General features: G+C 38.1%; 2 protein-coding genes across 2 annotated transcripts; both read left to right on the plus strand.

Annotated features, from left to right (window-relative positions):
* The first annotated feature begins 5,439 nt into the window (after nucleotides 1-5,439).
* On the plus strand, nucleotides 5,440-11,090 carry LOC121748929 (ERAD-associated E3 ubiquitin-protein ligase component HRD3A-like). The gene is made up of 6 exons (XM_042143509.1): nucleotides 5,440-6,059; nucleotides 8,037-8,528; nucleotides 8,667-8,882; nucleotides 9,125-9,448; nucleotides 9,604-9,846; nucleotides 10,580-11,090. The coding sequence occupies exons 1-6, from the start codon at nucleotides 5,511-5,513 to the stop codon at nucleotides 10,793-10,795; spliced, it is 2,040 nt and encodes a 679-aa protein (XP_041999443.1). The 5' UTR covers nucleotides 5,440-5,510; the 3' UTR covers nucleotides 10,796-11,090.
* A 1,370-nt stretch (nucleotides 11,091-12,460) lies between these two features.
* Nucleotides 12,461-13,142, plus strand: LOC121747164 (calcium-binding allergen Ole e 8-like). The gene has a single exon (XM_042141160.1). It carries the CDS (start codon nucleotides 12,470-12,472, stop codon nucleotides 12,956-12,958), a length of 489 nt encoding a protein of 162 aa, XP_041997094.1. The 5' UTR covers nucleotides 12,461-12,469; the 3' UTR covers nucleotides 12,959-13,142.
* Nucleotides 13,143-13,703: the final 561 nt, after the last annotated feature.

Genomic DNA, 13,703 nt, shown 5'->3' on the forward strand with positions numbered 1-13,703 from the left:
TTTAAAAACAAACCATTTCATATTCATATGCATATGCCACTCTATTCAGTTTATTATTCTGTAACAGTCAAGTCTGGTATCTACCCGGGATTCCTCTATGATTAACCCGTAGGTCCCATTATGATTTGGACTCATATGTCCCTCTGTATTTGGACTCATAGGTCCCTCTATATTTGGACACATAGGTCCCTCTGTATTTGGACTCATAGGTCCCTCTGTAATTTCAGATCCAGTACAAGGTTGTCACAGATCCTCTTTAATCACATGATTCATGTACTTTCAATACCATATGTAAAACATCAATTACATATTTTTATCATATAATTCATTTACAACATCATATCCATTGCACCGATCACATATCCATATCATATTCCACCATCTATATCAAATAACACATAATCATATTAATTTCACACCATATAATCCAATAATTCATTCCAATTCAACATATAACAATCAACCACATAACACATGTAAAACTAAAAGTGTGATTTATACACATCTGTCTGATGATAACATGTAATCAAATTGAACACCCAAATTTCATTCTTGATCCACACCTCTTAATCCTTACGAGCTAAGTTTCATCTTCTTCTTGTTGTTTCTCTATATAGAAACTTCTTTTTTTTCGTATCATTTTTTTTTGTAAAGCCCCCATATTTTTACTATTCAAAATTATTTAATCTAAAAGGCTGACTCACAAATCTAACTATAGCTTCCATACGTGTTTCTTTATCGTTTCACTACGAATATAATTGTATATTATACTTATACGTATTAATGCACACACTTTTACACAACATTATCGTTCTTTTGTTTCACCAACATATACAATTTTAATATTTAGAATATTTTGTATTGTACATAATCTACGCATATTAAATTTTGAGAACTCCCATGAATCAAAATTGTACATATATTCTACTAATTGAGTTATTCACAATAGTAATTATTTTCTTTTTGCTGCATGCTTGATTTCTCCATAATATTTAATGACAATATAATATGTAATGATAATAAAATATGCTAATATGCAAAATAATGCATGTTTCGGGTTAGAAATATCACAATTAATCGATGAGCTGCGCCGCAAGTTGAGACTTTTGTAGAGTAGTCAACTTTTTTTCATTTCTAACTCTTGTAAAATAAATTTTTTAATCAATGTAGGATTTGCAGTTTTTAATTAATCGTGGTATTTTTAAATTATTTTGCATTGACATATTTGAAAACGTTTAAATTAATTAACAAAACAATAGTGAAACCTATAAGGCAGCCTTTAGGGTGGCTTATAGGGCGCCACTGCAGGTGGAAAGGTAGAAGAATAAAATGTTGATGTAGCGGTACATAGGGCAGGCTTTAGGGCGCCCACTGCTAATGCTCTGATAGTGTAATGTTTCACAACTCACGAGCCTCAACTTCCACCATTACAAATGCCAACATGTTGTTTCTATAAATGAATGATTGTCAACATCATGTATGTTCTTTTATTAGATTAATATTCAATTGTTCAACGTCTCCAGGGGATCAAATACCTTAGTCATTAGGGATGTTGATTGGGTCGTGAGATCACGTATGAAGAGAATTCAACTAGATACGATAAAAAAATACTAATTGTACAATGCTCAAGCTTAGGGATAAAATTTGACTAACACGTGCACTAGTGGATGTTGACGCAATGACACTCATATCATCATGTTGCAATCCATCAATACAAAACTTTCACATTATAGGATCAATTGACTTTCTACAATAGTTGGTTTATCCCTTTCGTCCCGACCCAATCCATCAACGATTCCAAGGCCATTAATTGTAACAAGTTACGGCAGGGATGTAACATTTCAATAAACGGATATATGGTATTCTAAAAACTTTAGTCAAATTGGAGTAGAAGAGAAAATGGTTATGTCATTTTACAAGAGTTGAGACTTATTGATAGTTTGAGAGTGGGAGAGTCGTGCTGTATGATGTGATGAATAGTGAAGAATTGAGGAGTAAGTATGATTTGAGAATGAAGGAGAATATGGATAAAATTGATTTTTTATTTTCAAAAACTAAAATAAAATCCAACTACTCAAATTGGTAGTTTTATGTAGAAAAACAACAGTTTCGGCAACGTGAGCGATTTTTTATTAATAAATGAGTAATTTCCTTTCAAAAGCGACCCTATTACACATATCTCATGTCAATTTGCGATTAATCGGTGAATAAATTACTATGGTTCCAATTTAATTTGAATCAAAAGCAACCTAAGGGTGTACACTATAGGGGCGGCGCGCCGGCCGCCCCGGAGGCGGCTAAGCCGCGGCGGGCTATAGTGGGCGGGGTGTCCGCTCCGTAGCGGACAAAAATTTTGGGGCGGATGGGCGATCGACGCCTAGTCGCCGAGGACGCGCCTACCGCGTTGGCCGGCTCACCGGCCTATAGTGCGGCGGGCAACGGCGCGCCGGGTAGGGGCAGACAAATTGTATTTTTTTCATTTTTTTTAAAAATTCAATTTAATTTACTTATAAATACACCTCATTCTCCTCATTTTTTTCACACCATTCAAACTCTTCACTCATACTTTCTCTCACTAAAATTTGTGGATTCCATTGGTATTAAAAATGGATAATTTGTGGAATGACGCGTGGAATTCTCTGATCAAGAGGTGGAGAACCAAGCCGACGAGGAGGATACGGCGCGCGGGGCGGAATTGGTGGAGGCCGCGATCCCTCGTGAGATTACTCGTCGTCGAACCATCCAACGAGACCATAGAGGAGCGCACCCGCGGCTAATGGCGGACTACTTTGTGGATAACCCCCGTTATCCACCCGAGATTTTCCGTCGGTGTTTCAGAATGTCGCAACGACTTTTCACCCATATAGCGACGAATTTGGCGGAACGGTACCGGTGCTTCACCCTCCGGAGTGATTGCACTGGCCGGATCGGGCTGTCTACTTTTCATAAATGCACCGCTGCAATTAGGCAGCTTGCCTATGCCGAACCGGCTGATATGTTCGACGAGTATCTACAGATGGGTGAGACGACTAGCCTAACGGTGCTCAGACAGTTTTGTAAGGGGATCCGGGAAATCTTTGGTCCGGAGTTCCTATGAAAGCCAACCTCTGATTAGTGCCAGAGACTGCTAGATATGCACGGTTCGATGCACGGTTTCCCATGGATGTTAGGGAGCATCGATTGCATGCATGGGGAGTGGAGAAACTGCCCGGTGGCGTGGAAAGGCCAGTTTACTACTGGTTTCAAAAGTAAAGGTCCATCGATGATTCTGGAAGCCGTTGCTGACTACCGCTTGCGAATCTGACATGCGTATTTCGGTGTTGCTGGTTCGAACAACGACATCAACGTTCTGCAGTCATCGCCTCTCTTCAATGATGAGTGCCGGGGGAGGGCCCAGAAGTCAGCTTCGTAGCCAACGGAATGCAGTACCGCAGGGGATACTATTTGGCCGATGGGATATACCCTCGTTGGCCCGTATTCGTCAAGAAAGTTCGTCAACCGGTTGGACCGAAGAAACAATATTTTGAGCGAAAACAAGAGGCTGCTCGGAAGGATGTTGAGCGAGCTTTTGGTGTGCTCCAAGCGCAATGGGCTATTATACGGTGCCCATCACGAGTTTGACACGAAAATGATGTCGCAAATATTATGTTAGCATGTATTATATTGCACAATATGATAATAGAAGATGAAGGCTTTGCTGCGGAACGCTGGGCACCGGAAAATGGTGCAAGTTCAAGTCACGGTGTTGCCTCCGTGCCGATACAGATGGGTGTACCACGTAGTAATGAATATTTGCTCCAACGTTTCACTGATATACGCAGGAGCACAACACATACCACACTCCAGGCCGATTTGATTGAAGAGGTATGGCCACGTAGGGAAGGGGCGCAACGTGAAGAAGTGGTGTGATTTTATGTCGATTAAATTTTTGTTGTATAATTTTTCCATTACTTTGATACGACGAAAATTTAGTAATCAATTTTAATTTATTGAATTATAGTCGTTTTTTTCTAATTATGTGTAGTCCGATAATTTTTATTATAATTGAATTAAAATATAAAGAAAATATTAAAGTGAAAAGTGGCTAAAAAAGTGTCCACTATAGCTGCGAACACTTTTTTTTGTAGGCGCGGGTAAATAAATTGGGGATGTGGATAAAAAAAGTGACGTGACTATTGGAAGTGTCCGGATTGTAGTGGATACTCTAAATAGAACCTTTAAATCGGCTTCGAGCCGGTTCCAAAATCGAAACCGCCAAGGCATCATTTCAATTTGGAGTGAAAGCAACCCAAATAGAACTATACATTACTTTCAATTTGGAGTGAAAGCAACCCAAATAGAACTATACATTACTTATGCATACATGCTTAACAAAAGAATTAATTAGCGCAATCGGTCTAAAAATACTTCACTCCTTCACAAAGTATGGCGTTCAAATTCGTTTGTAGCTTTCTCGCACTATTTGGGGAATCTAAATCAATAGCTTAATTCATTTGTATTTTCAAAAGTTCTCGCATACTACTATTTTGTAAATTTTGTCATGACGGAAATTATTCGCTTCTAATTAATTTATTTGTGTTTTTCTGAGATTTTGCTAAGTAGGTTTATGTAATTCTTTTATTTTTTTTTTGTAATTAGTAATTTATGTAGATATTGTTAATTCAAGATCATAAAATAGTTAATAGTTATACGTACTAGTATAATATAAGAATATAAAAACTATTTAGCCTCGTGTATGTGTATATTCATCATATAATATTTGTAAATTGTGTCGTTTATTTTAAAATTATTCTCTAATTATTTCGAAGTCAGCATTGTTGGCATAGTTTTTTATGGCATCAATGACATCGAAAATATTCAATAACGGTTAAATATAATTTGTCCGTTATCAATTTAGTAGCTCCGCCCATGACTCATTATACGAGGTACTATGAGTAATCCTCAGCATCCAAAATAGAGGCTGACTAGCAATAACCTAACAAAAAACTCATCCTATCATATCATCATGCCCTCTCCATAGCCTAGCAAATGCATTAGTCAAGCAAATAAATTGACAAATACGATTAATTTATTTTAATTGTTGGTGTTTATCAAATATTAAAAAAATAAAGTTCAATAAGTTGTCAATATAGAGTTTAAATAAAAAAATTTGAAAATAAATAAATAAAATCAGCTAGCCAATCGCTCGCCGCGCAATAGGCTGCCAGCGAACAGCTAGTCGGTTAGTCCGCGCCCGACCTCTTGTCTGCCCCCCTCTCATTTTTGCGGGCAGCTAGTCCACTATTATAGATGCTCTTATGTTCATGGCAAGAATCTAAATTTTCTTAGAATATTGAACTGCAAAAAGTAGGGCGTAACTGTGTTTGATGACATGTCACATCCTTATTGGCAGACAGAAACAACATTGACGTGGAAAACCTCAACATAAATTTATCTCCATATTCCATCGACATCCAAAACAGAGAATACGAACAATTCGCACAGCCCAAAGTACTACTTGGTGTTCGGAAATGTTCTACCGGAAAACCCAGCATCTGAGCTACGCTCTTCTGCTTCTCAGCCTCCTGCCCGCCGCCACTCTCGCCCGCCCATTCGTCCTCGTCCTCTCTCAGGACGATCTATCGGACCCCGCGGCGGCGGCGGCGGCGGCGAATCTGCCCGACGACGTTTCCGATTTTGATGAATTCTCCGATTCCGAATCGAAGCCAGATTGGGTCCTCGATCCCGGCTCCTGGTCCCCACTTTTCGAGCCTGATCCCAACTCCAAAATCCCCAGCCCTAATGATGGCGACGAGGTAATTTACTATAGTGGGGTGAGCAAAATGGTAGAGGCGGCGAGCAGAGGGGATTTTAGGGTTATTGAGGAGGCGGTGGCGGAGATCGAGGCGGCTTCTACTCTGGGGCATCCGCATGGCCAGTCGGTGATGGGGTTTTTATATAGCATGGGGATTGGGAGGGAGAGGAGCGACGCTAAAGCATTCTTGCAGCACTATTTTGCTGCGCAGGGCGGAAATATGCAGTCTAAGATGGCATTGGCATACACTTACTATCGCCAAGAAGTAAGATGTCTATTTTGTTTTTAATTTTTACGTAATTACTTCCAGCCTGATTTGGATGCATCAGCCTTTCGTTTTAGCTATGGATGGTTGTTTTAGTCATGATAAGATTATTGTGTTTTTGCCCTGGTGGTAAGTTATGGAGTAGTAAATCTTATGAAGGACGAGTAGAAACTTCTTTGACTGTTGATGACTTTATGCATAAAAGATCAGGCTTAGATATCGAGGGATGACCTGGAAGTTAGCCTTTACTTTGTAAACAGCATATATTCATTTGGGTGAAGCTCTATTGGAATGTAGTGATGTAAGAATCAATGTCTGTCAGAGAGAAGCCTCTGGACCAGAATAAGATGAGGTAGTTCCAACCTTTCATTTCCTGATATCCAGTGGGCAATAATCGGTGTAATGCATAAGTATTAAGTCAATATAGGTACCACGAGAAACATTAAAAGTTTGACCACTTTTAGAGGTTAGGAGGTTGGAGATGTTGGGATGGTATATACACCCATTTATTTGGTAGATGAATAGATGTGGTATATGTAGGGGCATGTAAAAAATGCACCTCATCTTGTGTATGTACGAAAGTACTCCAGTCTGGAGGAATCGGGAATGTTTAATTGATCATTTCAAATATGGCTGTTTCCTGTCAGTTTTTTGCTTGTACAACTGAAGAAACTGGAATTTATCTTCTCGGTCTCCTATAAAATGACATAGATGATAATCTGCTTATAATGTACTCACCTACAGTTTGTAAGGATTAAAAACCTGATCCCTCTACCTGAGCAAGAAAGTTGCTCGAGTCCATATTGACTTAGTCATGTACTATTGCAGGTGTTTAGACCAGTAGAATTAAATTATGTTATAAGATGTTAAGTGGTTAAGTTGAGACCACTTAAATTGGAGATGTACTTACTATCTATAGAGAGTTCATTGTGTTGCAAAACTTCCTGATGTATCCATGCTGGTTACGCATTGACAACTTAATGACTGCGGAATTACATCTTGCCTGAATTTCAGGTGTCTATAGTTTATCCTTGTACGATAGAGGTTCAGTGCTATTAATTGACATATTATTGGTAATGGGGAAGTAGTTCTAGAAGTCTAGGAAGATATTTATATCCAGACCCAGAATGGTTACAGACAGGTCAAAGAAGGGTTGCTCAGTTGGAAATTGGAATAGTTAATATGCCATAGATGAAATATTTAAAGACTGCTGGAGTATTCTTGATGTGTTGAGTTTTTTTAATTTTCCCAATAATTTTACTTGATGATGACACAATGACACTGCAGAATGTAAATAGAGGTGATGGCATGATGTACGCTTCTATAAGTCCTGATGTTTCAATTGCAGAAATGATATTGTATTTTTTTGATTTAAACATTTTAGTTTCAATAAAACACAGGGACAATTGTGATTTGTGATTATCCTCTTTTGATAGTATTTCTACTGCTGAATCTGCTTTAGTTTCAACTTGTGGACTAAAGAATTTTAATTTTTTAGGCACAAAGCAGGGACAATTATGATTTGTGATTATCCTCTTTTGATAGTATTTCTACTGCTGAATCTGCTTTAGTTTCAACTTGTGGACTAAAGAATTTTAATTTTTTAGGCACAAAGCAGAAAGTATGTTCCTTTAGGATTTTAGAATTGGTTGTCTTAAAGTTTTGTGCTTTGTACTTTATTCTAGGATAACAAGTCAAAGTATAATTGAACTCAGAAGTGATTGGACCATGGCTTTTTGTTCGAAATTTTGACGAATAAGCTTTGAGACTTGTTAAACCAAGTCATGGAAAGAATAATCCATTCCAGAAATCATGAGTTGTCTTGGAGGAAGATTATATAATGATTAATGAATTAAAGAGAGAACCTTTTTTTTCTTAATAAAGAACAAACCAGAAATGAGGTAGAAAAAAAAAATTAATGGAAGTCACAGTGTAAACTTTATGTTGTTGTTTTAATCCATGTTTATTTTGTTGCAGATGCATGAAAAAGCAGTTAAACTGTATGCTGAACTGGCTGAGGTAGCAGTGAATAGTTTTCTTATTTCAAAGGATTCACCTGTTATTGAACCTGTCAGAATCCACACTGGCGCTGAGGAAAATAAAGAAGCTCTCAGAAAGTCCAGAGGAGAGGATGATGAAGATTTCCAGATATTGGAATATCAGGCTCAAAAAGGCAATGCAGGTGCTATGTACAAAATTGGAATATTTTACTACTTTGGGTTGAGGGGTGTGAGGCGTGATCATGCTAAGGCATTACGGTGGTTCTCAAAGGCGGTAGAGAAGGGAGAGCCTAGGTCAATGGAACTTCTTGGGGAGATATATGCCAGAGGTGCTGGGGTTGAACGTAACTATACTAAGGCTTTAGAATGGCTAACCCTGGCATCAAGACAACAACTTTATTCAGCTTACAATGGCATGGGGTATTTATATGTAAAGGGTTATGGAGTGGAGAAAAAGAACTACACCAAGGTATTGTCTAATTGTAGTTCATTGTTTCTCCTGTTTGCCTTCTGTTCATATTTAGGTCATTCTTCCAATCTTTCCCTGTCTACCACGCTGTCACAGAGAGCTATGACATGTTATTTTTGTTCCAAACTTCTGTCACAGGCAAAAGAATACTTTGATAAAGCTGCTGAGAATGATGAACCTTGTGGGTTCTACAACCTTGGTGTGATGTATTTAAAAGGACTTGGGGTTAAGCGGGACTTGAAGATAGCAACCAAGTACTTTGCACTGGCTGCTAATGCAGGTCAGCCGAAAGCATTCTACCAATTAGCAAAGATGTTTCATACTGGTGTGGGTCTCAAGAAGAATCTTCATATGGTAAGAATTAAGAATATGCTTCCTCTCATCCTAATCTATAGTTTGGTTATCTTTCTTGGATCACCTTATGACAATATTGAAGAAACTTTTAGTGCCTGATTTGCAGTAGTACTTCAACTTCTACATTATCCCTCGTGGTGGAGTACATCTTCCTACCACTTCTTGAGTGCACCGTCTTTCTCTTTTCACACATACCAAGTTCTTTTGGTGCATATAGTAATTATATTCTGCACTTATTTCAGGCAACAGCTCTGTACAAACTAGTTGCAGAGCGTGGGCCATGGAGTTCGTTGTCTAGATGGGCACTGGAATCATATCTGAAAGGTGATATTGGCAAAGCATTCCTTTTGTATTCAAGAATGGCAGAGATAGGGTATGAGGTCGCACAAAGTAATGCTGCTTGGATTTTGGACAAGTATGGGGAACGCAGTATGTGCATGGGTGTGTCTGGACACTGCACGGATGCTGAAAGGCATCAACGTGCTCATGTTCTATGGTGGCGAGCTTCCGAGCAGGGAAATGAACACGCTGCTTTGCTGATAGGGGATGCATATTACTATGGCCGAGTATGTAATGGCATTTAACATTCTATATATGTCGATAATAAGTGATTATTATTTAATGTTGTGATACTCCTTGGACATCTTATTTCTTAAGATATATGCATCTATGGGGCTTTCGAGAGGTTATTGACACTTTTCCTCACGCTTGTATCCTATAGGGCACAGAACGGGATTTCGATCGTGCTGCTGAAGCTTATATGCATGCTAAATCTCAGTCCAACGCACAGGCCATGTTCAACCTCGGATACATGCATGAGCATGGGTTGGGACTACCACTGGATCTTCACCTTGCCAAGCGTTACTATGATCAAGCCTTAGAAGTTGATCCTGCTGCAAAGTTACCTGTATCCCTTGCCCTTGCTGGTCTGTGGATTAGAAGAAATCATGCCAACAGTTTCCTAGTGAGTCTTATCAACTTTTATCTCTCCTTGATTCATATTGGCCTGTGATGTGGAACTGAACGTGGCTTCATGTTTTCTTGTTACACACAGAAAGATTTATAATGACGTCAATTTGAGTACCCCCCCTCTTTTCCTAATTATTCTTTTCCGGTTTTACCATGGATATATAAGTTATGGTTTTGGTCAAAACTATTTTTTCTTGCATGATTTTTGTGCTGTCGTTAGTGCAAGTTGATCTTGGCAGTTCAATCTCGGAAAATACAAAGTTCTTTTTTTGGTTTATCATGGATAACTAAGTTTTGATTTCGGCAAAAAGCGAGTATTTTGTTATATGATTAAATGTTGGTCAATATCAGTGAGCACCAATACCAGCATTGGTTACATATGAACATGCATAACTTTCCGTTGCCGATATCCTTGGATTGTGTTGTTTTACTGGATTTACTCTTTACTGCCTGCATTTATTTTTTGAACTTAAACTTTTAGTTCCGTGATCCAGTGAGGCTTATGAGTCAAGTGTACTTATGTCGGCTCTTCTGTTTTGTGCATGCATGCGATGTTTTGTATACATATCTTTTCCTTTCTAGAATTAGATTATATGTGATCATAGCTTTTGGTTCTATTGGGAAGAGAAATGAGTATTGGTTTTATTTTTATATATTTCGTTACTGAAAAGAATGATGGGTATTCTTTAATGTGCCTAATTTGTTGTTCGGCGACTGTGTTTCTTCAGGTTGGTATGATTGATTCTCTCCCAGAAGTTTATCCAAAAGTGGAGGCTTGGGTGGAGAACGTGATCATGGAGGAAGGCAATGCAACAATTCTGACGCTCTTCGTCTGCCTCCTTACAGTTCTTTACTTGAGGGAGCGGCAAAGGAGACATGCTGCTGTCGGTGACATACCCCCACATCAGCAGCCCGGCGAACAGGCTGCACCTCTAATCAATTGAACTTGTTATACACGAGATCTCGTGCATGTATAAAGGAAGGGTGGGATGTGGTTTTTTCTGGCCCAGAAGTGCCTGATTCTTTTGCAGGAAAATATATAGGAGTTTGATTGGGCATGAGCTTGGTCACAGAGAGATTTCTTTTTCTGTGCTTTGTTGTAAAATAGAGGAGAGGTGGGTGGAAGCGAACATAGAATCTAGCCTTAGACGAATATAACCCAACAGATAGATATTCTTATTTAAGGTCATTATCAATAAATTACCAAGAAAAAGGAATGAAATGAGATTTTTCTGTGCATTGTTTGTCGCGTTACTCTTTAAACTCGATGAGAATGTTCATTCTGTAATTGTGTATTGCCCATAAGTTCCTTTGAATTGGCTTGTTTTGCTTTTCTATGATTTCACTGTTTTGCCTTTTGCAGTTCTACCTTTAAGCTAACGAGGGTTGGGACATTACTCATTAGGTAAGATTATTTAGGCCAGGATTCTCAACTTCTGTTGATATAATTAATATACTGTTAATATAATTAAGTTAGTGAAAATTTGTTATGGGTGAGGTGTGTAGAAGCTCTGTTTGTTACATATTGTGAATAAGTTGGATAATTTATTTGTTCCATCAATGGAAGGGTGTTTTAAACTTCATTTGCCACACATAGTTAATATTTAAATAAAATAACATAAAATGTATAAATTGGATAACCCTTTTGGGGAGGAGGATGCCATTCTAATACTACTACTTAGTAATTAAGTTTTCTATTTTCTGCTAAACGATATTTTACTATATTGCAAGTAGATTTCTTATTTTTATCGCAATTTATGGCGTTGAAAATGGTTTCTTGTGTGTTTTCTAGTTCATGGAGTATCATACAATTATATACCATACGCTTAGAGCTTAGTCCACAAATATTTAGAGCATTCTCATGGAAGAGGGGGTAATCGAGTACTAACTATCATGTACCGTGGCTTCTACTTTATAATGATATTACACCAGCAATCATTCCAAATTTTAATTATCACTTATTTTCTCCACAATGTCACTGCCATACTTTTAACTATTTGATGAATCTAATCATGGCAATACCACATTTTCCAATATTAACACAAATATATATAAATACATATCCCCTCTTTCTATTGTAAGTGTCCTCGTGCCTTTTCTGACACAGTGGCAAAAATGCCAACATTTGTTATGGGAATAAACTCTATTTGAGAGAAAATATGCAAGTTATGCTTAGTTTTTGTGTAAATAAAATGGATTCAATGATGGTAAAATAAAAGGAGTTAATAATAGTGGACAAGTTTCAAAAAATTGTTATGTGATATTGTATTTAACTATGTATGTAAGAAAATATGTAAGTCATGCTTAGTTTTTGTGTAAATAAGTTAAATTTTGCAATGGTAAAATAAAAAGTAGGAGGCACACTTTAATTAAGTTAAGTATTCCGATGCATGATTTTGTATATTCACTTAGTAGTACTATTAAATTATATTCCGATGCATGCATGATTCAAGTATAGTTTCCACGAAGCGTAACACTTTATATCTTAGAATCAAAATGAATTGGTAGTCACTATCTTTGATTAGTATAGAACGCGTAACAGTGGAAAATACCACCGTCTATAAATATACACAAATCCCCAATCATGCTTCTCTCAGTCTTCACAATAACAAAATATCATGGCCTCCAACCCCTCAATGTACCTCGAAGACATGAACGAGGTCGGCAAAGTCTTCGCGCGCTTCGACACCAACAGCGACGGCAAGATCTCCGCCGATGAGCTCGCCGGCGTCCTCAAAGCCCTCGGATCCTCCACCTCCCCCGACGAGGTCGGCCGTATGATGCAGGAGATCGACACCGACCACGACGGCCACATCAGCCTCCACGAATTCGCCGCTTTCTGCACCGCCAGCGCCGATCCGTACAAGTCCGCTGACAAGGAGCTGCGCGAGGCCTTCAACCTCTACGACCAGGACAGCGACGGCAAGATATCCGTCGCCGAGCTCCACCAGATCCTCTCTCGCCTCGGCGAGCGCTTCTCTGAGGAAGAATGCGCCGGTATGATCAAGTCTGTCGATTCCGATGGGGACGGCTTCGTCAATTTCGAGGAGTTCACGAAGATGATGACGACTACCACCAACACCAATGGCGCTAATGCTGCGCTTTAGTGTTAATGGATTTCGCGGTTTATAATTAGTTGTAATTTACGCTTTCCAAATTAATGTTTGCGTTGCTCGGTTAAACGGCGTCGTCTTCTGGAATAGTACTACCTTGCATCTTCGTAAGATTTCCTTGATAATTAGTGGTAAATATCGATTTTAATGGAAATTTTATGAAAATTAGAGACGAAAATGCATGAATGTGACTTGGATATAACTGAACGGAAAATTTCTTAACGATTGGTGGGTTTTCAAGGCTAAGGGTTATGGATATAATCTTAGCCTAGAACATGATAACTCTTAGGTTTTTTATTTTATTTTATGAGTATAATATTGTCAACTGTAATCGAGGGATGATGAATCAGTCATATTTTTGTTAGTATTTTATTTGTACATTAATCAATGATCCGAAGCCTAGAAGATGATGAACTTATACTTAAGTCTTTTTATTTAATTTCAACTAGGTTTAATATATAATACTACGATGTAGGAATCTTGACTGTAATATAATCCTAGAGCCGTGCAACTAGTACTAGTGTATCGTTTAATTAGTTTTGAGTAATTGTTTTAATCGTCTACGTGTAAAGTTACAGTAAATGATTTTTGGCGAATGAAATTACATAGAAAGTCAGTCGACTTTATTAGGCATTCGTTGTTTATTATTATCAATTTTAATTACTCAATAGGAGTATGTTATTGCGGTCTCATTCAAAGTGATAGTAGTAAATATTTTTTGAATCGTCCAATCAAATTA

The sequence above is a fragment of the Salvia splendens genome, chromosome 9 (assembly GCF_004379255.2).
Source record: "Salvia splendens isolate huo1 chromosome 9, SspV2, whole genome shotgun sequence".
Taxonomy (NCBI): Eukaryota; Viridiplantae; Streptophyta; class Magnoliopsida; order Lamiales; family Lamiaceae; genus Salvia; species Salvia splendens.